Below are 22,483 nucleotides of genomic sequence, written 5' to 3'. Positions count from 1 at the left end.
CTGCATGAATGGGAAGGATGGGTCTATTGAGAACTGCATGAATGGGAAGTAGGAGGATGGGTTCATGGAGATCTGCATGAATGGGAAGTAGGGAGGATGGGTCCATGGAAATCTGCTTGAATGGGAAGTAGAGAGGATGGGTTCATGAGGATCTGCTTGAATGGGAAGTAGAGAGGATGGGTTCATGCAGATCTGCATGAATGGGAAGTAGGGAGGATGGGTTCATGCAGATCTGCATGAATGAGAAGTAAGGAGGATGGGTTCATAAAGATCTGCATGAATCAGACGTATGGAGATTTGGCCCTATAGATCTGCATGAATGGGAAATATAGAGGGTAGGGCCATTGGGATCTGCATGAATGAATGAGGAAGGATGGGACAATGTGAAGGAGGAAAATCCTCAATTTTCATTGATTGCTGTAAGAACCCTTGTTGTTATTGAGTGTAGTATTATTGTATATGTGCAGCGGGCGCCTCCCCCAGGCCCCTTTAAGAGTAAAAAAGTACTTTTTTTTCGTGACGCCAATTGCAGTAAAGCAACAAGGGCACGTGGCCCCTTTTAGTGATGTAGTGTTGAATGATATCCAGGTGTAGGAATGCCAGAGTAGTGTAGGGCAGCCTAAATGTACCTTAATGTGTTGTGCACGTGTCACAGTGCTCCAACCTGGATACGCTGGACCCTAGGCGTTGGCTCCGCAGCAATGAAAAGGTGGTTGTTAATAAAGGAGATGATTAATTAAATTGAGTTCAGACCTTGTGATAAAGTTGATAACAGCTTTACTTTGCATAAACGTTTCTCCGAATAGTTTCAGGCCTTATCTTGGTTCCAGCTGGCATTAGCATTAAATGTGGCAGGCAAAATCCTCTCTGCTACATCTGTTGCTCTCTGGCTCTGCTATGCTGACAGGATAGCTGTATAATTCAGCTTTAGCTGTAGGCTGCAACATCTTTCTGTAGCCTGTCTCTAGATTTGTCCAGGGAAAACGTTAATCCTGGTTTCAGAGGCTCCAAGCTGTGGCCTCCATGTCCAGCTGAGCTGAGGGTGCTCTAGCTGGCCTGGACAGGGCTCGTCCAACAGGGACGTGCTCCTGCTTCACACCCTCCCTTGGCAGGGGGTAAAACCCAACTTTTCCCCTAGAAGAGGATAAGCTGAACTAACTCTCTCTCTCTAATCACCACCCTTCCTGCAGGAAGTGGGACTCGCCCACTGCTCCACAGGGGGGTTATTAGAATGGAAGGGAAAGCTCCATTCTCTGTAAGGTAGCTCTGCCGTGTTTGCTGCCACCTGCTGGTGAACCAGGCATATTACGCTTAAACATAACAGTTACATGGAAAGAGATATGTACATTATACAGTACCTGGAAATAAATATACAGAATGACATTAGGTTAAACATAGGAGATAGTAGTGAGGAGCAGAAGTGGTAATGCACCTCTGGGGCGTTACATACGTGCGGATGTTGAAAGATCTAAGAAGATGACCAGTGGAGAAGCAGATACAATGGGTTCTAGCAGGTTGGGGATTGGCTCTATCTCTTCAGTTAAAGGGGTACTGGAGACAAAACTCAGAGGTCAGTCCGTATATAAAAAACTAAAACAAATCCCTAGAAGTAGTATAGGATATTTATAGATGTTGTCTGGTTTAAATAGAGAAAAGAACAGAGAGTTAATAGAGATAGAGGAGGTCCCCCCATTTATCAACCAGTCTGGAGAGCAGCTACAAAGACTGCCTCTCACTCTGGAGGACCTGGAACATTCATGTATTTCATAGGCTGCCTTCTGATTTCAGTGACAACTGTGCAATGCTTCATTTTCTCTGTGGGGGCGCTACAAGGAAATTGAACATTTGCTGCAACGTTCCCCCAGAGTTTCCAGCTGATGACTGGAAGACCAGTGAGACCAGTGATGAGCTTATTGTTGGGGGACAAAAAGACATTGTGCAATGTAAACAACACCTAGGTATATTTAAAGGTGGCAATGAAATAGTTAACTGTAAGGCTATGGCAGAAGATGCAAAAATCCTGAGCCAAATGGCAGCTGCAGTGTATAGAAAATAAATTAATACTATTATAACCTGACTTCTTTCCAAATGTTTTACACATTTAAATTCCGCCTTGTCACAGCCCCATAAACCCCATTGCAGTACATTCTGCAGAATATCTACAGAAATAATCTTGTGTCCTTCATTGTCCCCGCTTTTTTCTCCATTCTGTGCCTGTAGGTAACTGACATGATGCAGAAAGCCCTCTTTGACTTCATGAAGCACAGATTTGATGGCAGGTGAGATCAAAACCTGGCTGAAACCTTTTACAGGAGCAAATATTATTGTAGGTTGGGGGGCTGAAGTGTACAATGTCAGCCGAACCCGCCGGCTTCAGTCTGGCAGGCTGACCATCTAATATGTATTGGGGGTGTCCCAACTTTCTTGCAATAGCATAAGTCGTGGAAAGAAAGATTGGGCTGATGGATTTCAACATGTCTGTTCCTTTGTTCTGAGGGAAGATAAGTTGCTCCCAGCGTAGTCCAGCTACTGCTTTCTCTCTGAGCCAAGTGGGCACGTGTATAGGAAGTGAAGGGAGCTGGGAGAAATAGCTGTCTACAAGTCCTTTTAGTCAGGGAAATTTCAGCCCCAAATGTGTGCCTATCGGTTTACAGAACCCAATGCACACTGAATAGTGGACAGACGGTGGTTACTACAATTGTTCGACCCCCATTCAGTTTGCTTGTTGGCAGCGCATTGCCTCTTTACACAGGGTGCTGTGCTACATGAAGGATGCCTTCCTGTTTGTTGGGTGATTGGTAGCAGGGGGCAATGATTATTCTAGATCATCCATGTAAAAGGACTCTACAACCACACTGCGCAGTTGTGTCATGGTGCAGTCAAAAACTGGATAGTCGTACGGGCCACAGCTAGCTTTTGTTAACTAATGAAATCACACTGTTCAGTCAGTCTGCATTGTTAAAGGGCATCTGTCGGCAGATTTGTACCTATGACACTGGCTGACCTGTTACATGTGCGCTTGGCGGCTAAGGACATCTGTGTTGGTCCCATGTTCATATGTGCTCGCATTACTGAGAAAAATGATGTTTTATTACATGCAAATGAGCCTCTAGGAGCAACGAGGGCGTTGGCATTACTCCTAGAGGCTCTGCTCTCTCTGCAACTGCTGCGCCCTCTGCACTTTGCCATGACCAGGTGTGATGACGTTTTCACTGCCTGGTCCTATGCAGAGGGTGTGCCAGTTGCAGAGTAACAGCCTTGAGGGTCATTTGCATATATGAAAACTTCATTTTTCTCAGCAATGCGGGCACATATGAACATGGGACCAACACAGATGCCTTCAGCTGCCAAGCACACATGTAACAGGTCAGCCAGTTCCATAGGTACAAATCTGCTGACTAAACAGTGAGCTCTTCATTGGTTAACAAGAGCCAGCTGTGGCCCATATCGCTGCATGGTACTTGACCACAACCGTGACACGACAGCACCTTGTGGTTGTACCCTTAAAGGGGTTGGCCACTTTCTGGTTATTGTTGACCAATGTGTTTGAGAGATGATAATATGGCACTTACTAATATAGTCTTTGTTAAAATTCTGCACCATTTTCTAGATTTGATAAAGTATACTCCCTTATTTACAAAGTCTTTTGTGCTGTCCACACAGAGGTCCTGTCCATAAGATGGCTGCTGATGGAGGGCCAGGTGACCAGGCAAATCACCTCCATGCACGGCCTCTCCATTCAAATACACTGTTCCTGCACTAAATCCCCAACAGAACAAGTGCAGATGGCAGGTGCAGTGTATTTTAAAGGAGGAGGCAGGGGCGGCTTGGCCATAGATCTTACACGGTGGGCCGATGCCCAGGGGGTCGCCTGAGCCCTCCTCACGGCAGGCCAGTGAAAGTTTTTGGGGATGTATTTTGTGCTGCTGGCAGTTTTTTTGTGAAGGACTGTGGTATTTCGCTCTGTTGCGGTGGTATAATGTGCCACAATATGGTATTGCTGGCCCGGCCTTCAATCAATTTGGACCTGACTACAAAACAGGGCCACTCTTAGGCCTTTTTCACACGGGCGTCAGTTTTTTTGCCCGGATAAGAGGCGGGTGCGTTGCGGGAAAAGGCGCGATTTTTCCGCGCAAGTGCAAAACATTGTACTGCGTTTTGCACTCGCGTGAGAAAAATCGCGCATGTTTGGTACCCAAACCCGAACTTCTTCACAGAAGTTCGGGCTTGGGATTGATGTTCTGAAGATTGTTTTATTTTCCCTTATAACATGGTTATAAGGAAAAATAATAGCATTCTGAATACAGAATGCATAGTACAATAGCGCTGGAGGGGTTAAAAAAAATAAAAAAAGTCAACTCACCTTCTCCTCTTGATCGCGTAGTTCCCGGTCTCTTTACTTCTTGAATGAGCTGTGGGCTAAATGACCTGTGGTGATGTCAGATCACATGCTTCAATCACATGGTCCATCACCGTGGTGATGGAGCATGTGATCTGACGTCGCCACAGGTCCTTTAGCCCACAGCTCATTCAAGAAGTAAAGAGACCGGGAACTACGCGATCAAGAGGAGAAGGTGAGTTAACTTTTTTTTATTTTTTTAACCCTTCCAGCGCTATTGTACTATGCATTCTGTATTCAGAATGCTATTATTTTTCCTTATAACCATGTTATAAGGGAAAATAATACAGTGAATAGACTGTCACCTAGCAACCATGCGTGAAAATCGCACCGCATCCGCAATTGCTTGCGGATGCTATGCGATTTTCACGCACCCCATTCACTTCTATGGGGCCTGCGTCGTGTGAAAATCGCACAATATAGAGCATGCTGCGATTTTCACTCAACGCACAAGTGATGCGTGAAAATCACCGCTCATGTGCATAGCCCCATAGAAGTGAATGGGTCAGGATTCAGTGCGGGTGCAATACGTTCAATACGTTCACCGCACGCATCGCACCCGCACGGAAAACTCGCCCGTGTGAAAGGGGCCTTAGTGTTTTTTCCAGGGCCACTAAGTTCCCAGTCCGCCCCTGGGAGGAGGCATCACATGGGGGTGATTTGCCAGGTCACATGCATAGCACAAAAGACTTTGTAAACAAGATATCATACCTTATTAAATATAGAAAATAGTGCAGAATTGCAACAAAGGCTATATTAGTAAGTGCCATGTAATCATGATACACACAGATTGGTCAAAAATAACCAAAGTGGCCCACACCTTTAGGCGTATGGCAAGAGCAACCTGACTTTTCCAACAATGTCCAGGTGAAACTAGAAAAATTAGAATATCGTGCAAAAGTCCATTTATTTCAGTAATGCAAATGAAAAGGAATTGCATTAATGCAGCTTAAAATTAGAAATTTGTGAAAGGGTTAATATTTTAGGCTCAAAGTGTCACACTTTAGTCAGCTAATTAATCCATACCCCCTGAGCAAAGGGGACCTCAAAATAGTGACTTTGGGGTTTCATAAACTGTAAGCCATAATCATCCAAATTATACCAAATAAAGGCTAGAAATATCTCACTTTGCATGTAATGAGTCTCATGTGTTAGTTTCACCTTTTAAGTTGCATTACTGAAATAAATGACCTTTGCACAATATTCTAATTTTTCGAGTTTCACCTGTATAAATAGGCTGCGCAGTCGCACAGGTAAATGTCCAGCATAATATCCAAATTGTGTTTGCTTTAAAAAAAAAAAAATGGAAAAAACTGACAAAAAAATGTGTACGAAGAAACTGTTTGAGTGATCACAGGGGCCTCAGCAACCATGCGGTTATCAGCAATCCCATGGATAAGGGATAATTGTATTTGCTAGGAAACCTCTTTAAATGGCTGGTCTCACTACAGCAAATAGCATTTATCATATAGAAAAAGTTAATACAAGGCACCTACTAATGTACTGCGATTGTCCATATTGCCTCCTTTGATGGCTTGATTCATTTTTCCATCTCATTATATAAGGCTTGTGTCCAGAGGTTACGACCACCCTGTAATCCAGCAGTTGTGGATGTGCTTGCACACTATAGGAAAAAGGGCTGGCCTCTCTGGTGTCTGAGACCGCAGATAGTGTGCAAGCACGTCCACCGCTGATGGATTGCAGGGTGGTCGTAACCCCTGGACACGAGCAATATATAATGTGATAGAAAAATGAATCAAGCCAACAGCGAGGCAATATGGCCAATCACAATACATTAGTAAGTGTCGTGTATTAACTTTCTCTACATGATAAATGCCATTGACTGAAGTGAAACAACCCCTTTAAGTGTAATTTGTGTCCTTGATATTTATAACACTGTACATATGTTTAAAGGGGCTTTCTGGGAATTAAGAAAATGAAAATACTTAAATATTACTTTATTATAAATAAATTCCCAAATATCTTTCATTAGTTATAATGGCTTGTTTTGTCTAGGGAGCAATCATTATGAGAAATAAAATGGCCACCGTCCTATTATTACACACAAAACCTGTCCTAATCACACAGGAGGACAAGTTACTTCACAACATTGAGGTAAAGAGTTGCCTCATCCTCCTGTCTGCTCTGCTTCTCAGGGATCATGATCCTGAATACAGCTTAATATGATCTTCAGCTGAATCTCTGTAGGAATGAAGTTCATGAGGAGACATGAAGTACAGGGAGGAGGTGAGGATGTGGCTAATGAGCAGTATCACTTGTATGCAGTCTCCATTACCACAGTCCCACATTACCATAGTCTGTCGTCTCCGCCCTCTCTGTACTTAAAGAGGACCTTTCACTACTGTATAAACTAAAAACTAACTAGATCAGTGTGCAGAGCGGCGCCCAGGGGTCCCCCTGCACTTACTAGTATGCCTGGGCGCCGCTTCGTTCGCCCGGTATAGGCTCCGGTGTCTGCGCTCCCTCTGACTGATTTTTTTGTAGGAGGCGTGTCCCTTGCTGCAGTGCTGGCCAATCGCAGCGCACAGCTCATAGCCAGGCTATGAGCTGTGCGCTGCGATTGGCCAGCAGTGCAGCAAGGGACACGCCTGGGCGCCGCTCTGCACACTGATCTAGTTAGTTTTTAGTTTATACAGTAGTGAATGGTCCTCTTTAATGTCTCCTCATGAACTTAAGTCCTATAGAGATTCAGCTGAAGATCATATTAAACTGTATTCAGGATCATAATCCCTGACAAGCAGAGCAGAGAGGAGGATGAGGCAGGTGTATAGCTCAGTGTTCTGCAGTAACTTGTTCTGCTGTGTATTTAGGAAAGGTTTTGTGTGTATAGGTTGGTGACCATTTTATTTCTTCTAATAATTGCTCCCTAGACAAAACGAGCCATTATAAACTAATGAAAGGTATTTGGGAATATATTTATAATAAAGTAATATAACTATTTTCATTTTCTTAGGGTACTTTCACACTTGCGACAGGACGGATCCGGCAGGTTGTTCACCCTGTCGGATCCGTCCTTCCGCTGTTTCGCCGTGCCGCCGCTCCGTCCCCATTGACTATAATGGGGACGGGGGCGGCGCTCCGGCGCAGTACGGCAGTCCACGGCGAAAGGCCGCCGGACTAAAAGTCCTGCATGTCCGACTTTTTAGTCCGGCGGCCTCTGACCGCGTACTGCGCCGGAGCGCCGCCCCGTCCCCATTATAGTCAATGGGGTCGGAGTGGCGGCACGGGGAAACAGCGGAAGGAAGCATTCGAGAGGGTGAACAGCCTGCCGGATCCGTCCTGCCGCAAGTGTGAAAGTACCCTTAATTCCCAGAGAACCCCTTTAAGTGTAGGAAACTGAAGGATCTGCATTTAGTATTTACGGTATATTTTCAGAATCTCCATTACTAGAGTCACAGCCGACTTGTCTCTAGCCAAGCGTTCTGTACTCAATAATCCAGGCAGGAGAGCCATCATTGAACGATCAAGCACCCGCTCCAGCATTGGTGAGAAAAACAGTTTCTCATTTAGAAAGATATAGAAAAACTAAGTGGAGTTAGGGTAGATCATAACAGAATACAGCTCTAGGTAGCCACGTTTTACCTTCCATAATATGCCACAGTGTGTTGAGACCGTAATACGTACACTAAAATGTGTGGCTGTCTGAAAATGGCCTTACATTCAATTGGGGTAGGAACAAAGGGGAGATTTATCAAAACTGGTATAAAGTAGATTTGGCTTAGTTGCCCATAGCAACCAATCAAATTCCACCCTTCATTTTTCAGAGCTCCTTTGGAAAATGAAAGGTGGAATCTGATTGGTTGCTATGGCCAAGTAAGTTAGTTTTCCTTTACACCAGTCTTTTTTCCAAATGACGTCCTGTGGGTCTCCAATTGGTGCACAAGGGCAGAGGGCAGGATAGTGTTCAGGAGCATGGCGTTGACATCCTAGTATAGACTTTTCTGGCCTAAAAACAAAAAGTGAAGCTGAAACTGCCAATCCCAAAATTGGATACTGACTCTAACTAAATGACTGACCTAGATGTTCATACAATTAATGTGGTGGTTGCTATTAATTGTTAATTCTCATTTAAAAGTTATAAATCTGCTTCTTTAAAGGTTGCCATACACATTAGATGAACGTAGACTGGCCATCTAATGTGCCCAAAGTCTTCCCCAATAGCTGATGTCCGGGAAAAGCAGGATTGTGCATTTTGGAATCCAACATGCCTGTCCTTTGTTCTCCTGGGAGATAGGTTGCCACCAGAGGTGACTGGCAGTGGCTTCTTCCCCTCTTCCCAATGACAAAACATGCATGTTCTACTGGGCCATGTATGCATGTATATGGAGGGGTAGAGAAGAATAGCTGTCATTCAGCATTCTGTTCAGTTGAAAGGCTTTTAGTATGTTTAGCATGTTTAGTTTAAAGGACATCTATGGCGGTGTTAGATGCATTTCTAAAGAAGAGAAAAAAGAAGAAAAATAACCAAAATCAAAAACTCAAACAGAAAAAGAATAGTGTGAAAAGAGCCAACATTTGTTTTTGTAGAAATCTATAAATTTGCATTTGTATTCAGACATTTATTGAAAGAGGTATTCCTGTTTTAATTGTTACATTTATTTCTTTAGACAATACGATGTCAAAACAATTTTCTAATTTACATCTATTAAAATGTTTTAATTTAGTCCTGTAAAATGCATCCGCAGGAGAGCTAGATAGGACTAAATATGTCAGTCATGTGAGTCGTCATGTGACCCTCAATAGTATCATGTGACCTGTCTTTCAGTTAACTGCCCAGCTGTCTAACAGGTGAATAGTATTGTATTGCCGTACGTGGTTTGTTTGTTTTTTTACACTAAACTTTATTAACAGCATGACAACATCACTTAGAGACAGGCAGCCATTTTACAAGTCATTTCAGACGGGCATACAATTATGTAGTTAATGTAATAACCACAATAAAAATAATGTTTCCACCACTAGTCCTATTTATTTATCACATGAATGTGTGCTGACCCAGCACATGTATTTCATGTAACACTGCTGCGCACTGAATGTCAAAGTGTAAAGAGTATCACACGACTGATGCCATATTTAAGTTAGGCCATGGATGCATTACATAGGACTGATACATGGGCTATACTCATATATTCTGCTGCATATATGGGGTCAACTGCCTGATATAAGATAGGTATGTATGCAGAATTTTAAATACATGTATACTAGAAAATTATGTGAATTTCATATTATATGAGCAAATAAAAAAAAATGAAAACCGGAATACACCTTTAATCATAGTGTTAATGGAAAAAATCTTCACTTCTGTTGTAATTCCAATTTTATGTTCAATATTCTACAGCTGAGGTACAAAGTGAAATCGAGAGGATATTTGAGTTGGCCAAGACACTCCAACTAGTTATCCTGGATGCGGACACAATCAACCATCCTGCTCAATTGAGCAAAACATCCCTGGCTCCCATCATTGTGTATGTCAAAGTTTCATCACCTAAGGTAAGCCAAGGTGTCAACAAGCTGGTACATTAATTCGTTACACTGTTATGCTCAACTGTCTGTCTCATTCTGGGTGTCCACATTGAATTTCTGTGCGGACCAGGCTGCAGCAGAAGGCCTTTGGATAGGGTGCAGTAACTCCCCGGGTTACTGGTTGGGCAGGAGCACTCCTGTGCACTAAGCTCATAGATGGCAAAGGAGCTGTCTCTTTTACCTGCAAAAAAATCAAACGGAGAAGAAGAATGGAAAATAATAGCGGTAGTGTGATCAAGTCATAGGCCAGAAGTTCTGGAAATCATTACTGTACAAGTCTACAACAAAATACTGCATGGTTCATTATAAAATGTAGAGCTTAGGCTGCGTTCACACAGGACAGTTTTCAACATTCCTCTAGGCAGTGTTAGTGAATAGGATTTTTTTTAACTATTGCTCCAGTGCTGTAGTAATGTAATAAGTAGTATATATCCAGCCTTAAAGGGAACCTGTCACCTGGATTTGGGGTATAGAGCTGAGGACATGGGTATTTATTTACACAATAAAAGCACACAGAGCTATGGGGACTGGATATTGTGGATGTGCTAGTGGCCATCTAGCAACCCATGTCCTCAGCTCTATACACAAAATCCAGGCGACAGGTTCCCTTTAAAGGGGTTTTCCCATCACAAAATGTGATAATATCTCTAAAATATGCCACCTTTTTCTAAATGGAAGAGGTCTGACAGTTGGGAAGCCCCACTGATTCATGAAATGGTGGCAGCAGGATTAGCGGTTTTCTGGGTTGCTGGGCCCAATGATTTTTTCCCCTTCACATTGGTAATTGTACAGTCCCTTCATTATCAGGATCAGTGAAGGTCCTGATCCGAGATCCTACAGATTTGTCATAATTTTCCGAGATCTGAACCGCCCTTAAATGTACATTTTGAGGCTTATGAACCCTGCGTTAGTAGAGGCGGTGAGCTCTAAACTAGTATTACTGCACATATTGCAGTGGAAATATTTGACATGTTTTAGATTAGATTCACACATTTTTATTTGCATGTAGTGGTTTGCGGTGGCGTTTTTATGCCAAAAACAGCAGCTCCAGATGTTTGATGGAAGTCTATGGGAATCTTTAAATGCAGTTCAAACATACATTTTATTCAGTGGCATTTTTCTTAATTTCAGTTGTGATTTTTAGGTATGTGGCCTTTTTTTTTTTTTTTTTAAAGGGAGTTTGTCACATAGTGTTCACTAGTATGACTATAACAATGTTGTACAAGCATTATAAACGGTTTAGCGAATGTCCAGGAAATGCTGTTCATTTCCTACTAAAAATGGTTCCCAAATGCCCAGCTGGGGGGCTTGGCTTTCCCTCCCAAGGTTTCTTCCCCCTCCCCTGACTGGGCGCTTAGGGGAGGAGCACCCAGCATGTAAGGGTGGCAGGCTTGGGCATTTTGAAAAGCCAAGCCTGCCCAGCTGGGCACTTGGGAACCGGATTAGAATTAAAAGTGCTTTCCCTGGACATGCTCTACTGGACATGCTCTAAAGAGACAGATGGCATAAAGGTATGTTTAGCATGCTGGTACAATGTTCTGATGGCCATTGCTGGTGGTTATATTAGTCTGTCACATAGTTTTCACTATCTTTAACTCACAGTTTGGTCTCAGTGTGGCCTTTTGGTCTCATAGACGTCTGTTGTTTTTTGGCCCTGCTTGAAAAAACGTGGGAATGTAAAAAAAATGTGGCAATGTGTGATATTTTTTAGGGAATTTTTACATGTTTTTAAGTATTTTGTCATTCTGATCCACAGAGCAAGTGACATCAGAATGGGAGTACATACTTTTCTGTAGGGTAGGAAAATGAATGGCTCGCAAAAAAAAAAAAAAACATAAAGAGGTGTGTGTCAACACCAAAAACACCCAAAAGGTTCTTATATTAATGGGTTTGGCTCATCTCAGACATTAATGAAATATCGAGACCCCTGAAGTGAAAGGCACAGCAGCCACGCATGCCTTTTGTCAGATTTGTATTTTGCATAGGAGAAAAGTGTAACTGCTGCATTAATCTATTTGCCGGAAAGCTGGACGAAACACTGTCCTTAGTCATCTCTGCTTGCTTCTTCTAGGTGCTGCAAAGACTAATAAAGTCCAGGGGGAAATCTCAAATTAAACACCTCAATGTCCAGATGCTGGCAGCTGACAAATTGATACAGTGCCCTCCGGTAAGATTGCAGGAGACATGCCTTAGGTTACTAATACATTACTAAACCTCCAGCCTATAATGAATGGAATGTGCATTACTAACACACAGCAGTACTAATACTACTGGTTAGCCCTGGCAATCAGAAGATGTGCCAAATTTATCACAGTGGCATACTATGGGGAAGATTTATCGAAACTGGCTTAGTTGCCCATAGCAGCCAATCAGATTCCACCTTCCATAGCTCCTTTGGAAAATGGAAAGATCAATCTGATTGGCTGCTAGGGGCAACTAAGTCACTTTTCTTTTGCACAGGTTTTGATAACTCCTCCCGAAGTGTGATAAATTTGGTGAATGTTAGGCTTTTACTCTCTTTATACTATCTCTTCGCTACTACTAACTCTGGTGCACTTTCTTAAAGGGGTTGGACCTCCTGGCCAGACCTGCAAAAAGGAAGCATACTTACCATTTCGCCGCCGCTGGGTCCCGGCTCCTTCGTTCCCCGTCCTCTGCTACCCCCTCCGCTATCAACATCCACTTTGACACCACTGCAGCCAATCGTTGGCCACAGCGGTGACCTGCTCTCCTTGCATCATGTAACCAATTGATGCAAGAGGAGCAGGTCACCACTGTGGCCAGCAATAGGCTGCAGCAGTGCTAAAGCAGATGTTGACAGTAGGGGACCTGAGCGAGGCAGCCAAGGACAGGGAGCTAAGATTCCGGTCCCAGTGGGTCTGGCCAGGAGAGGATTTGCCAACCCCATTGCCCCTCTGAAAAAAGGTGGTCAACCCCTTGAACTAGACACTTGGCATCAACAATAGTAAAGCGGCCCCCTTGTTGCCTTGTTTATAGCACTGGTTATGAAGAAACACATGAAGTCATACAATTTTAGTTAAATATTTATTATATTGAATCTAATGTCTTCTGTAAAGCTGACGATGACTCATACAAAAATATCATAATGAGGGCTTTAAAAGTATTATTAGTCAAGCTTGAGATCCATTTGCTAATGGAAAGTTTAGTACATTAATTCAGTACTCAGCAGACTACATATTGAGGCGTACTGAACGACTCATGGCAAAATTCAAGATGGAGCTGTCTTAGTTCCCCATCCTACCATAGGAGAGCACAGGGCTTGTTTGTCCTTTCTTTACTAATGAAGGGCAAAGGCAGTGTGACCCTAGGACTGTTTGTTCTTTTCTCTTTTTAACTCGATAAGTTTTTTTTTTTTACTCAATAATCATAGAAAACTCATTTTTTATATTTTTCATTTTGCCAGAACTATGCTAAACAAAATATTATCCTGCTGTAACAATCAAGACAAATGATATAACCTCATAAATAGATAGGTAATTCATTGCAGGTCTACTGCCGCTGTGAGGGGAAGATGCTATCCTCATGATAAAAGGTGTAGAAGTGGGATAACAGTATGATGGCTGTATTGTTCTCTTCTTAGGCCTAGATAAAGATGACCACAGAAGAGCATTGTAATGACCTGTGTAATGTGTGATGCTCTTGTTAAATCATTCACACCCCACCTCTTGGACCACAGTGAATGGTCTGAATGAGAGACTTAAGTGAGACTGTCTGCCATGCTAAAAGCTCAAACAAATAGGAAGTTAGAGGAGGTAGAATAAAAGGAATTACTTCAAAAAATTATATCCAGAAAACCATCCACCTGTTTGAAAAGATAAATATATTTTAATTGAATATTCACATATTAATTCAGAATATTAATAAACTGCAGAAATGTAAAAAAATAAAAATAAATTTAAAGAGAAATTGTCATTAAAAGGGTTCTCCAGGCTTATTATTGTCGCCTTTCTTCTAACCTGTGAAGTAACATCTTTTGGTTAATACTTGGCTGTCTCTTGCTGTGCCGATTCACACAGGTTGCGGTCTCTTCTGCTTGGGTCCCGACTGGATGTGTGCGCTTCTTTTCCGGTTCAGCTGCATAATAGCACATATGGTTGCTACATATGAAATACATTATAGGTGGCATACCCTAATTTTATTTTCCACCATAAGATATCGTAATATTTGATATTGCAAGTAAACACTGGTGTATACTGGTTATGCAACCAGATAATACGTTACAATAACATATGCGCCAACGTGGATTTGCATGCAGCAAAACATCAGTGTTTTACAGTACTAGCAAAGTGGGTCAATATAATTTTTTTTATTCTTTCACACAATGGGAAAAAATTCTGCAGTCTTAGGGTCCATTCATACGTCCGTAGAATGGCTCCGCATCTGTTCCGCATTCATTCTCTATGGGGCTGGAAGAGATGCGGACAGCACACAGTGTGTTGTCCGCATTCAGACTTCCGGAGCGCGCCCCCGATCTTCCGGTCCGCAGCTCCGGAAAAAAATAGAGCATGCCCTAGTCTTGTTCGCAGTTGGCATTTCTATGGGGGTGCCGGCCAGGTGTATTGCGGATCCTCAATTTGCGGATCTGCAATGCACTGCGGACGTCTTGATGGAGCCTTAATTGACCTGTGGTGCAGATTTTAAATCTAGAGAATGTCAATTTATGCTGTGGATTTCACCCTTTACAGTGACAGTACCCTCTTCAGACATACGAGTTCAAGAACATCATTGAAATGGGTTTGCTACTTTCAGACAATCCCTAGTAATGGATTATAAAGAAATCAGTAATATGTATTAGCTTTCTAGGTATACAAAATCACTCTTCTCAATATGATAAGGCTGTAGCCTGGAGGTAAGTGGTCAGCTTTGCATGTAGATGTCCCAGGTTAAAATCCCAGGAGAGATTTCTAGATCTTTTTCTTGTTATTTTTTCTACCTCATTTAACCTATAATAAAATACTTTAGCCTTACAATATTGACAATAGAGCAGAAATGGCCAACCTGCGGCTCTCCAGCTGTTGTAAAACTACAACTCCCACCATGCCCTGCTGTAGGCTGATAGCTGTAGGCACTCTGGGAATGCCGGGAGTTGTAGTTTTGCAACAGCTGGAGAGCCGCAGGTTGGACATCCCTGCAATAGAGGTTTTCTATACTTAGAAAGCAAATACATATTACTTACTCAATATAGTAAGGTTGTAGCATTTCATTATGGGTTTAATGAGGGAGAAAAAAATGAAGAAAAAAAGTCTCTCCTGGGATTTGAACCTAGTACCTGTACATGCATGAATGACCACTTACCCCAAGTCTTATCATATTGAGAAGAGTGGTTTTCTATACTTATAAAGCTAATTCAAATTACTTGTGTCTTTATAATTATATTGTCTGTGAATAAACCAGTAATATGTATTAGCCTTCTAATCATAGAAATCCTCTATTCTGAACATGTTAAGGCTATAGTAAGTAGTGTCTATGATATGTACATGCTAGGACACATCTCTGTCCTCAGTATGCTGATGTCTAGCCCTGTTAATCAAGGGAAGGGGGAGTGTGCAGAGCACAGGGGTGTTACAACCAGCTGTGTCCCCTGGTTCTCCAATGTTCTAATTTGCATATAATTAAAAACACAGATATCTCTGCAGCTGTTTAACATACAGACAAAAGAAAAGTATTGTTTTAATCAGCATGATGAACCCTACCGGACAGTATGCCTGGTTTAATAGGGTTGATCACTCTGACAGAGGTTCTTTAAAGGTAAGCCAAATTTAGCAAACATGCAAAATTTACCCAGAGTCAAGCAAAACTGACTTCAAATATTACCCTCATGAGAAATTTCATTTAAAGGGGTTGGCCACTTTCTGGTTACTGTTCATCAGTATGTCTATAATATGACTATACGGCTCTTACTAATATAGCCTTTGTTGATATTCTGCACCATTTTCTATATTTCATAATGTATGCCCCCTTGTTGGCCAAGTCTTTTCTTCTTTCCACACAGAGGTCCTGTCTATAAAATGGCCACAAATGGAGGAACATGTGACCAGACACATCAGCCTACTCCATTTAAATACACTGCACTTGCACTGTTGAGAGTTTTGTCTACATGCAGAGTGTTAGAATGGAGGTGGCAGAGTGATGTGTCTGGTCACATGGCCGTCCATCAGTGGAAATTTTATGGACAGGACTTCTGTGTGAACAGCACAAGATTTCACCAAGAGGACACGACTTATGAAATCTAGCAAACGGCACAGAAAATCAACAAAGGCTATATAAGTAAGTGCCATCTTACATACACACTAGTTAGCAGTAGCCAGAAAGTGGCCAACCCCTTTAAATGCATTTTTATATATGTTGCTCGTCTTTTATCTCCATTTACTTGTGTATCAATACAGTCGTAAGTTAACTAATAATTATTACTTTCTTTCTTTAGGAAATGTTTGATGTGATTTTGGATGAGAATCAGCTGGAAGATGCTTGCGAGCACCTTGCAGAGTACATGGAAGTGTACTGGAGAGCCACGCATCACCCACTGCACCCACACACTGGCCAAAATCTCATGACTCCTCCCACTGCCATTCCTGGCCTACAGGTACAGTGACAAACATCTGTGCGCATATCAAAAAGGGACTCTTATATCAGACCATAACTCCGATCACAACAATCCTATTGATCTCATAGAAGAATCTCAACAGTGAATGTTTTTCTTCATCAATACCCCCTGTTCTGTTTTGCCCAAATTCCCAGATTATTCATATCTTTTTAGTTTATTAGTATGATCAATCAGCATTTCATATGTCTCTAACCTACTCAACAGAACCAGCAAATTCTTTCGGATCGAGCCAGTGAGCACTCTCCATTAGAGCGAGACAGCTTAATGCAGTCAGATGAGGCCAGTGAAACCTCCCGCAAAACCTGGACAGCCTCTTCCCAGAGGAGTTCCCGCCACATGGAGGATGAATACTCTGATGCCTACCAAGACCTGTATCAGCCTCACAGACTTCACAACAGTGGACTGCACAACACTAATGGCCATGATTCCCAGGATCGTCTTCTGGAACGAGATGCCGAGCAGAACCACAACGACAGGAACTGGCAACGCAACCGTCCCTGGCCCAAGGACAGCTACTGAGCAGGGTTTCTCAGCACACCACCCGTCAAAAACACATCCACACACTATTCCTGCATGGCAGTGCATGCCATGAGGTACAGCCACTAAGTGTAAATTCCAGGGTAGCAACAAGAGTCAAGAATGCACTATGGAGAAAAAGCAGCCTGCTCCTGATCTGCCACTTGCTTGGTATCTTCTGCCTGCTAATCGTAATGGCAGAAAGGCTGTTAATAAGTAGTTGCACATCTGCAGGACCTAGCTGCCATATAATGCTGATAAAAAGCAGAGCCAAGACACAAAACATGTTCTTGTGGATTACAGGCAGAGGCAGTAGTATGCTGGAATCTGAGAATCAATCCTAATAGCCACTAAATCTGTTAATATTCCAGATCTTATCCTGATGGCCTTATTGCATTCATTTTAAAGCATTTTCTAACCACTGTAGCACCTGTACTAGTTGCGTCCAAGTGTTTACATGTAGATGGCCGCATACACATTACAGTTTTTGTGAGTGCAGCCAAGAATACTGAGAAATCAACACAAGCTACGGTCTGTGGAGGCTGTCAGGGATGCTGTGGGCCATAAACAAGCCTTTAGGTGGTTACATCCGGCTCACAGATCACCCGCTTTACTCCTCTGACCTATAGAATTCATATATCTAAAAAGTTTACAGAACAGGTCTTGCAAAAATCTATGTGGACACCCAGTGAGCCTGTGAAGAGAGGAGACTATCTCCTCTTCTTCCAGGCCATTCAGAAAAAATCATGGGGCAACTTACTTGCCCGCATGACAGGTTTACGCCAGGTATTGTGTTGTATTGCCATAAAGTACTGCCCTTCAGGTATAATTGTGTCCCTCAGATCTTGTTCACAACAGGTACGCTTCAACACATATTTTATATCTAGTAAAGCAAATGATTGAGTTTCTTAACCAAATAGTTCTTTAACAAAAACTCAAGGTTAATATTTTTGAAGGAGGGGTGACTACATTTATAAAACACACAGCTTGCCTTAGAAGGAGCCTGAACTTTAATGGGAGATTGTATACCAGATGCCTTTGTGGCTGGAAAATCATTGATATATGTCAGTCAGCCTGGGGGTACTAGCGATATCAGCCTGCGCTCTCAGTACTCGTTCAGGAAGGAAGCAAGCACCGACATCCCGAGAATTTGTAGGACCATCCTACAGGAAGTCACCATTTACACACAAGGCTCTCAATACTCGTTCAGGTAGGAAGCAAGCACCGACATCTCGAGAATTTGTAGGACCATCCTACAGGATGTCACCATTTACAAACAAGGCCCCACATACTAGTGTTTCCAGGAGTGAGCGGCCAAAGGCACAGTGTTACAGCGATAGGTATTGTGATCCATAACCATGAGACTGAAGCTCTGGGCACTGTTCATGTTTTACATGTGTTTTATAGAAAATAGGACCTGATCAGATTAATATATGGATTAATAGGCATTTAGATAAATGTAGAAGCCAGCGATAGGCCTTACTAACAGGGTATAAGTACAGAACTGTAGGGATAGAAACAAATATTAAATTGCTGTATGGCACATAGATACTTGGTTTTCAGGGACTGTCTGGTACTAAATTGGGGATTGAGTGTCAGAGATTGATGAAGATCCCTCTATGGACATGAGCGTCAGCTTATTGAGTGCCATTATTTAGTTCAGTGCAGTGTAAATTCTATTGGGTGTGTCGGCTTCATTTTCCACCCATGTATAGATTATATTGCATAAGTTCATATCATTGCAGTGATTTAACAATATTCATTTGACACGCCAGATATGAGCATTCCAATGGGTCTGCATACTATTTGGTAATCCTTCAAAACCTCTTTCTAAAATAATTTTGTAGCTCTTGCACTTTATGACAAAATGTGTGCACCTGAAGCACCATGTGAGGACCATCCTTAATCTGCCAACTACTGATCTCCTACCATGCAATCATTTGGAGATGTCTACAGTTACCACCTTCTTGGCCTGCTATTTTTTTGCACATCTGTAAATATCCTGAAGCACTTGCCTTGTTTTTACCATTATGCCGCTTGCAGTCTTCAGCCATGTGTAAAATAGAACCCAGTGGAATCATTAATAAACCTACAGGCAGTTTGAGGGTTGTATCCGGGCGTAAGGAAGTTATTCTCCAGTACCAAAGCCCTAAATTCAAAAACAGTCCTTTATTTCATACCTTTAAACATTATCATGTTGTGAATAAGAGGCCTTTGTTCAGGCTCAAAACGCGTCAACGTCCCAGGATGTTTTGTAATTGTTAAAAGTATGGAATAAAGGCCTGTTTTTAAATTTAAGAGCATTGGTGCTGGAGAATTACTTCCTTGAGCCTGGATTTAAGTTATCACCTGCAGGCGTGGCATCCCTCCCTCTCATGCACAGCTCAGAATCGGATTGCAACTAATTAGCCGTTATATGGTGCGGGTGAGCTGGAATATATACCTTCTTTTTTCATACTTTCTTTTCTATAGTTAGTCTAACGCCAAGGGAGCAAAAAAAGCTACAATTAAAATGCCACTCCAAAACCTCAGTGTTTCTATGGTGTTTTATAATTTCCTATTGGCCGGTATGTAACATCTGGCTGTAGCATTTTTCTGGTCCAAAAAAGCAGCTTTTTTTTTTTTTTTTTTTTTTCTTTTTTTTAAACATAGTGTGAAGGGCCACACATAGTAGGTCCACTGCAGATCAAACCACGTCTAGTTGTATAAATGGTATAATTCCCTCTGCAGTTTGTCTCTAGAGGCAGTATCTCAGGCATCACACTGTGCGTCCATACATTCACTGTGCAGATATGAGTCCTTACAGTACGGTCTATGCTCCCCCGGTGCTGAGCGCTCACGCACACCACAGACCTGTTTGTACAGCACTGCTTAGAGCTGTACAGCCATCTATGGAGAATACCTCTGTATATACAATGGAGGAGGCCTCAATTTTTCTTTTCAGTCGGATCCATATTGAATCCAACAGAAAAAACTATCAATACTTCAACTTGAAGACATACGCAAGGGCAGTGGAGGGCTTATGTACCTGTATGGAAGCTCTATCATGAGCTGTAATACAGCCATCTGCATGAATCCCGATTAAAAAATAGGCAAAATCTTTAGCCCTGGACATCTCCTAGCACTTTATAACAAACAAGTAATATAAAATATAGGAGGTCATTTATCAATCTGAAATACGCCTAAATTAGGCATATTTCAGGCTTAGATTGCGGCGCAACAGTTATTTGCACCGCAATCTGTGACTTCCCCCGCTCATGCCAGGTCTAAAACTGTGGGCAGGGAAGGCGACAGGCCCGTCTCATTTACCATTTTCTACGCCTGTTTAGGTCTAAATGTAAGACATCTAGGAAGCTGTCTTACATTTAGAACTGGCGGAGGATCCAGCTAAGTTATGAAGAGGCCGGCGCCTCTTCATAACTTCGGCAGAACCACCACCAACTTAGGGCTTTATTATTAAGTCTTAATAAATGTGCCCCATAGTGTCCATCAGTGCCTAAGTTCTGATCATGTCAGTTCAAAAATACTTTTAAAAAAAATTAGCTGACAACTGCTTCAGGTAATACTACTAGAAAATACAGTTCCAGGGACATACATTCCAACATATAGGTCGGTAAAAATTAAGGACAATGAAAACTCCACCCCAATGAACGCCCAACTCCACCCAGAAACTCCCATTTATGAAAGGTGTTATCATTAGCCCCACCCATTTTCAGCCAGGGAAAGTCCCTGGAAATTCGGGACAGTTGGCAGCTATGCATTGGTTACTTTCTCCGGTAATTACAAAGCAGTTTCAGTTGGATTTCAAGATTCTCATAGGGGCAGTAGTAGAGTAGTTTGAGTCCTGATGATATTCCATCACAGGGGCCAGCAACCTTTAGCACGCCAGCTGCAGTAAAACTACAACTCCCAGCATGCAACACTTGCTTGGCTGTTCCCACTGAAGTGAAAGGAGGATCCTGGGAGTTGTAGTTCAGAACAGCTGGAGCGCCGGAGGCTGCTGATCCCTGGTCTATCATTTCTAAGCTAAGTTCCTTTCGCAGCCAGATATGTGGTCATAAAACGTGTTATTTCTATTCTTTATTATGTCCATTAGGAGTACTCTGAATTGTGACCATTACAACCACTGGGCTGTTCCTCTTCTGACACACACTGCCAAAAGAGCTACTAACCGAAATAAGGAGGTGCTGATGGTACAGCATGGTAGTGTTTTCTCTGGCTTCATACCAGGAAAGGGCTTTCTTATATCAGTAACAGCAAGCGACAGCCACAACGTGTGCATATTTCTAGCAGAAAGGACATGAACTCACCACTTTAGCCATAGGTTTACCGGACACAATCAACTTTAATTAGCAATTTTGCACAAACAAAGAAAAGGAAATCTATTCTCATCATTAAAAATCTAGGGCTAGTGCAATGATTATTGTGCTAATTTCTGTCTGTTCACTGCTCGCCATGTTTTCGAACTAGAACAATTTACAGTAAGTCATAAATACATACATAGAGCACATGTATAGGGCCTCATTGACATGATCAGTATTTGTAAGCCAAAACCAGGTGTGGAACCTACAGATAAAACTAGTCCTGATCAAAAGTTTAAGACCACTTGAAAAATGGCTAAAAATCATATTTAGCATGGCTGGATCTTAACAAGGTTCCAAGTAGAGATTCAGCATGCAACAAGAAGAAATGGGAGTGAGACAAAGTATTTTTTGAGCATTCAATTTAATGAAAACAACAAATAAACTGAAACAGGCTGTTTTTCAGCTGATCAAACGTTTAGGACCACACCTCCAAAATAAAAATAACCAAACTCCCCCAAAACAGAAATCCAACTTCCAAACATGAACTCAGTAATGAGTAGCTCCTCCGTTATTGTTTATCACTTCCAAAAATCGTTTCGGCATGCTTGATGCAAGCGTTTCCATGAGGGAACATTTCTCTAAGTGGTGAAGACGGCCGCACGAAGGCCATCTACTGTCTGAAACTGTTGTCCATTTTTGTAAACTTCCCTTGCCATCCATCCCCAAAGGTTCTCAATTGGATTTATATCAGGGGAACACGCAGGATGGGCCAAAAGAGTGATGTTATTCTCCTGGAAGAAGTCCCTTGTCCTGCAGGCATTGTGTACTGTAGCATTGTCCTGTTGAAAAACCCAGTCGTTACCACACAGACGAGGGCCCTCAGTCATGAGGAATGCTCTCTGCAACATCTGTACATAGCCAGCGGCCGTTTGACGCCCCTGCACTTCCTGAAGCTCCATTGTTCCACTGAAGGAAAAAGCACCCCAGACCATTATGGCGCCTCCTCCACTATGGCGCGTAGAAAACATCTCAGGTGGGATCTGCTTGTCATGCCAGTAACGTTGGAAACCATCAGGACCATCAAGGTAAAAAAAA

At 42.4% G+C, this 22,483-nt stretch overlaps 1 protein-coding gene across 4 annotated transcripts in view; it reads left to right on the top strand.

The window, feature by feature from the left end:
- Positions 1-19,659, top strand: part of CACNB3 (calcium voltage-gated channel auxiliary subunit beta 3) — a 140,726-nt gene extending 121,067 nt beyond the window's left edge. For all 4 annotated transcript variants that reach the window (XM_044285224.1, XM_044285226.1, XM_044285227.1 and 1 more), the window contains 6 exons: positions 2,221-2,279; positions 7,796-7,905; positions 9,759-9,910; positions 12,015-12,110; positions 16,389-16,547; positions 16,773-19,659. In XM_044285224.1, coding sequence (XP_044141159.1) covers positions 2,221-2,279; positions 7,796-7,905; positions 9,759-9,910; positions 12,015-12,110; positions 16,389-16,547; positions 16,773-17,087 — 891 coding nt within the window. In that variant the 3' untranslated portion in view covers positions 17,088-19,659. The remainder of the gene's footprint in view (positions 1-2,220; positions 2,280-7,795; positions 7,906-9,758; positions 9,911-12,014; positions 12,111-16,388; positions 16,548-16,772) is intronic.
- Positions 19,660-22,483: the final 2,824 nt, after the last annotated feature.

Source organism: Bufo gargarizans, chromosome 3, assembly GCF_014858855.1.
Source record: "Bufo gargarizans isolate SCDJY-AF-19 chromosome 3, ASM1485885v1, whole genome shotgun sequence".
NCBI lineage: Eukaryota > Metazoa > Chordata > Amphibia > Anura > Bufonidae > Bufo > Bufo gargarizans.
The sequence above is the reverse complement of the archived record's forward strand: the minus strand, read 5'-3'. Positions and strand labels throughout refer to the sequence as shown.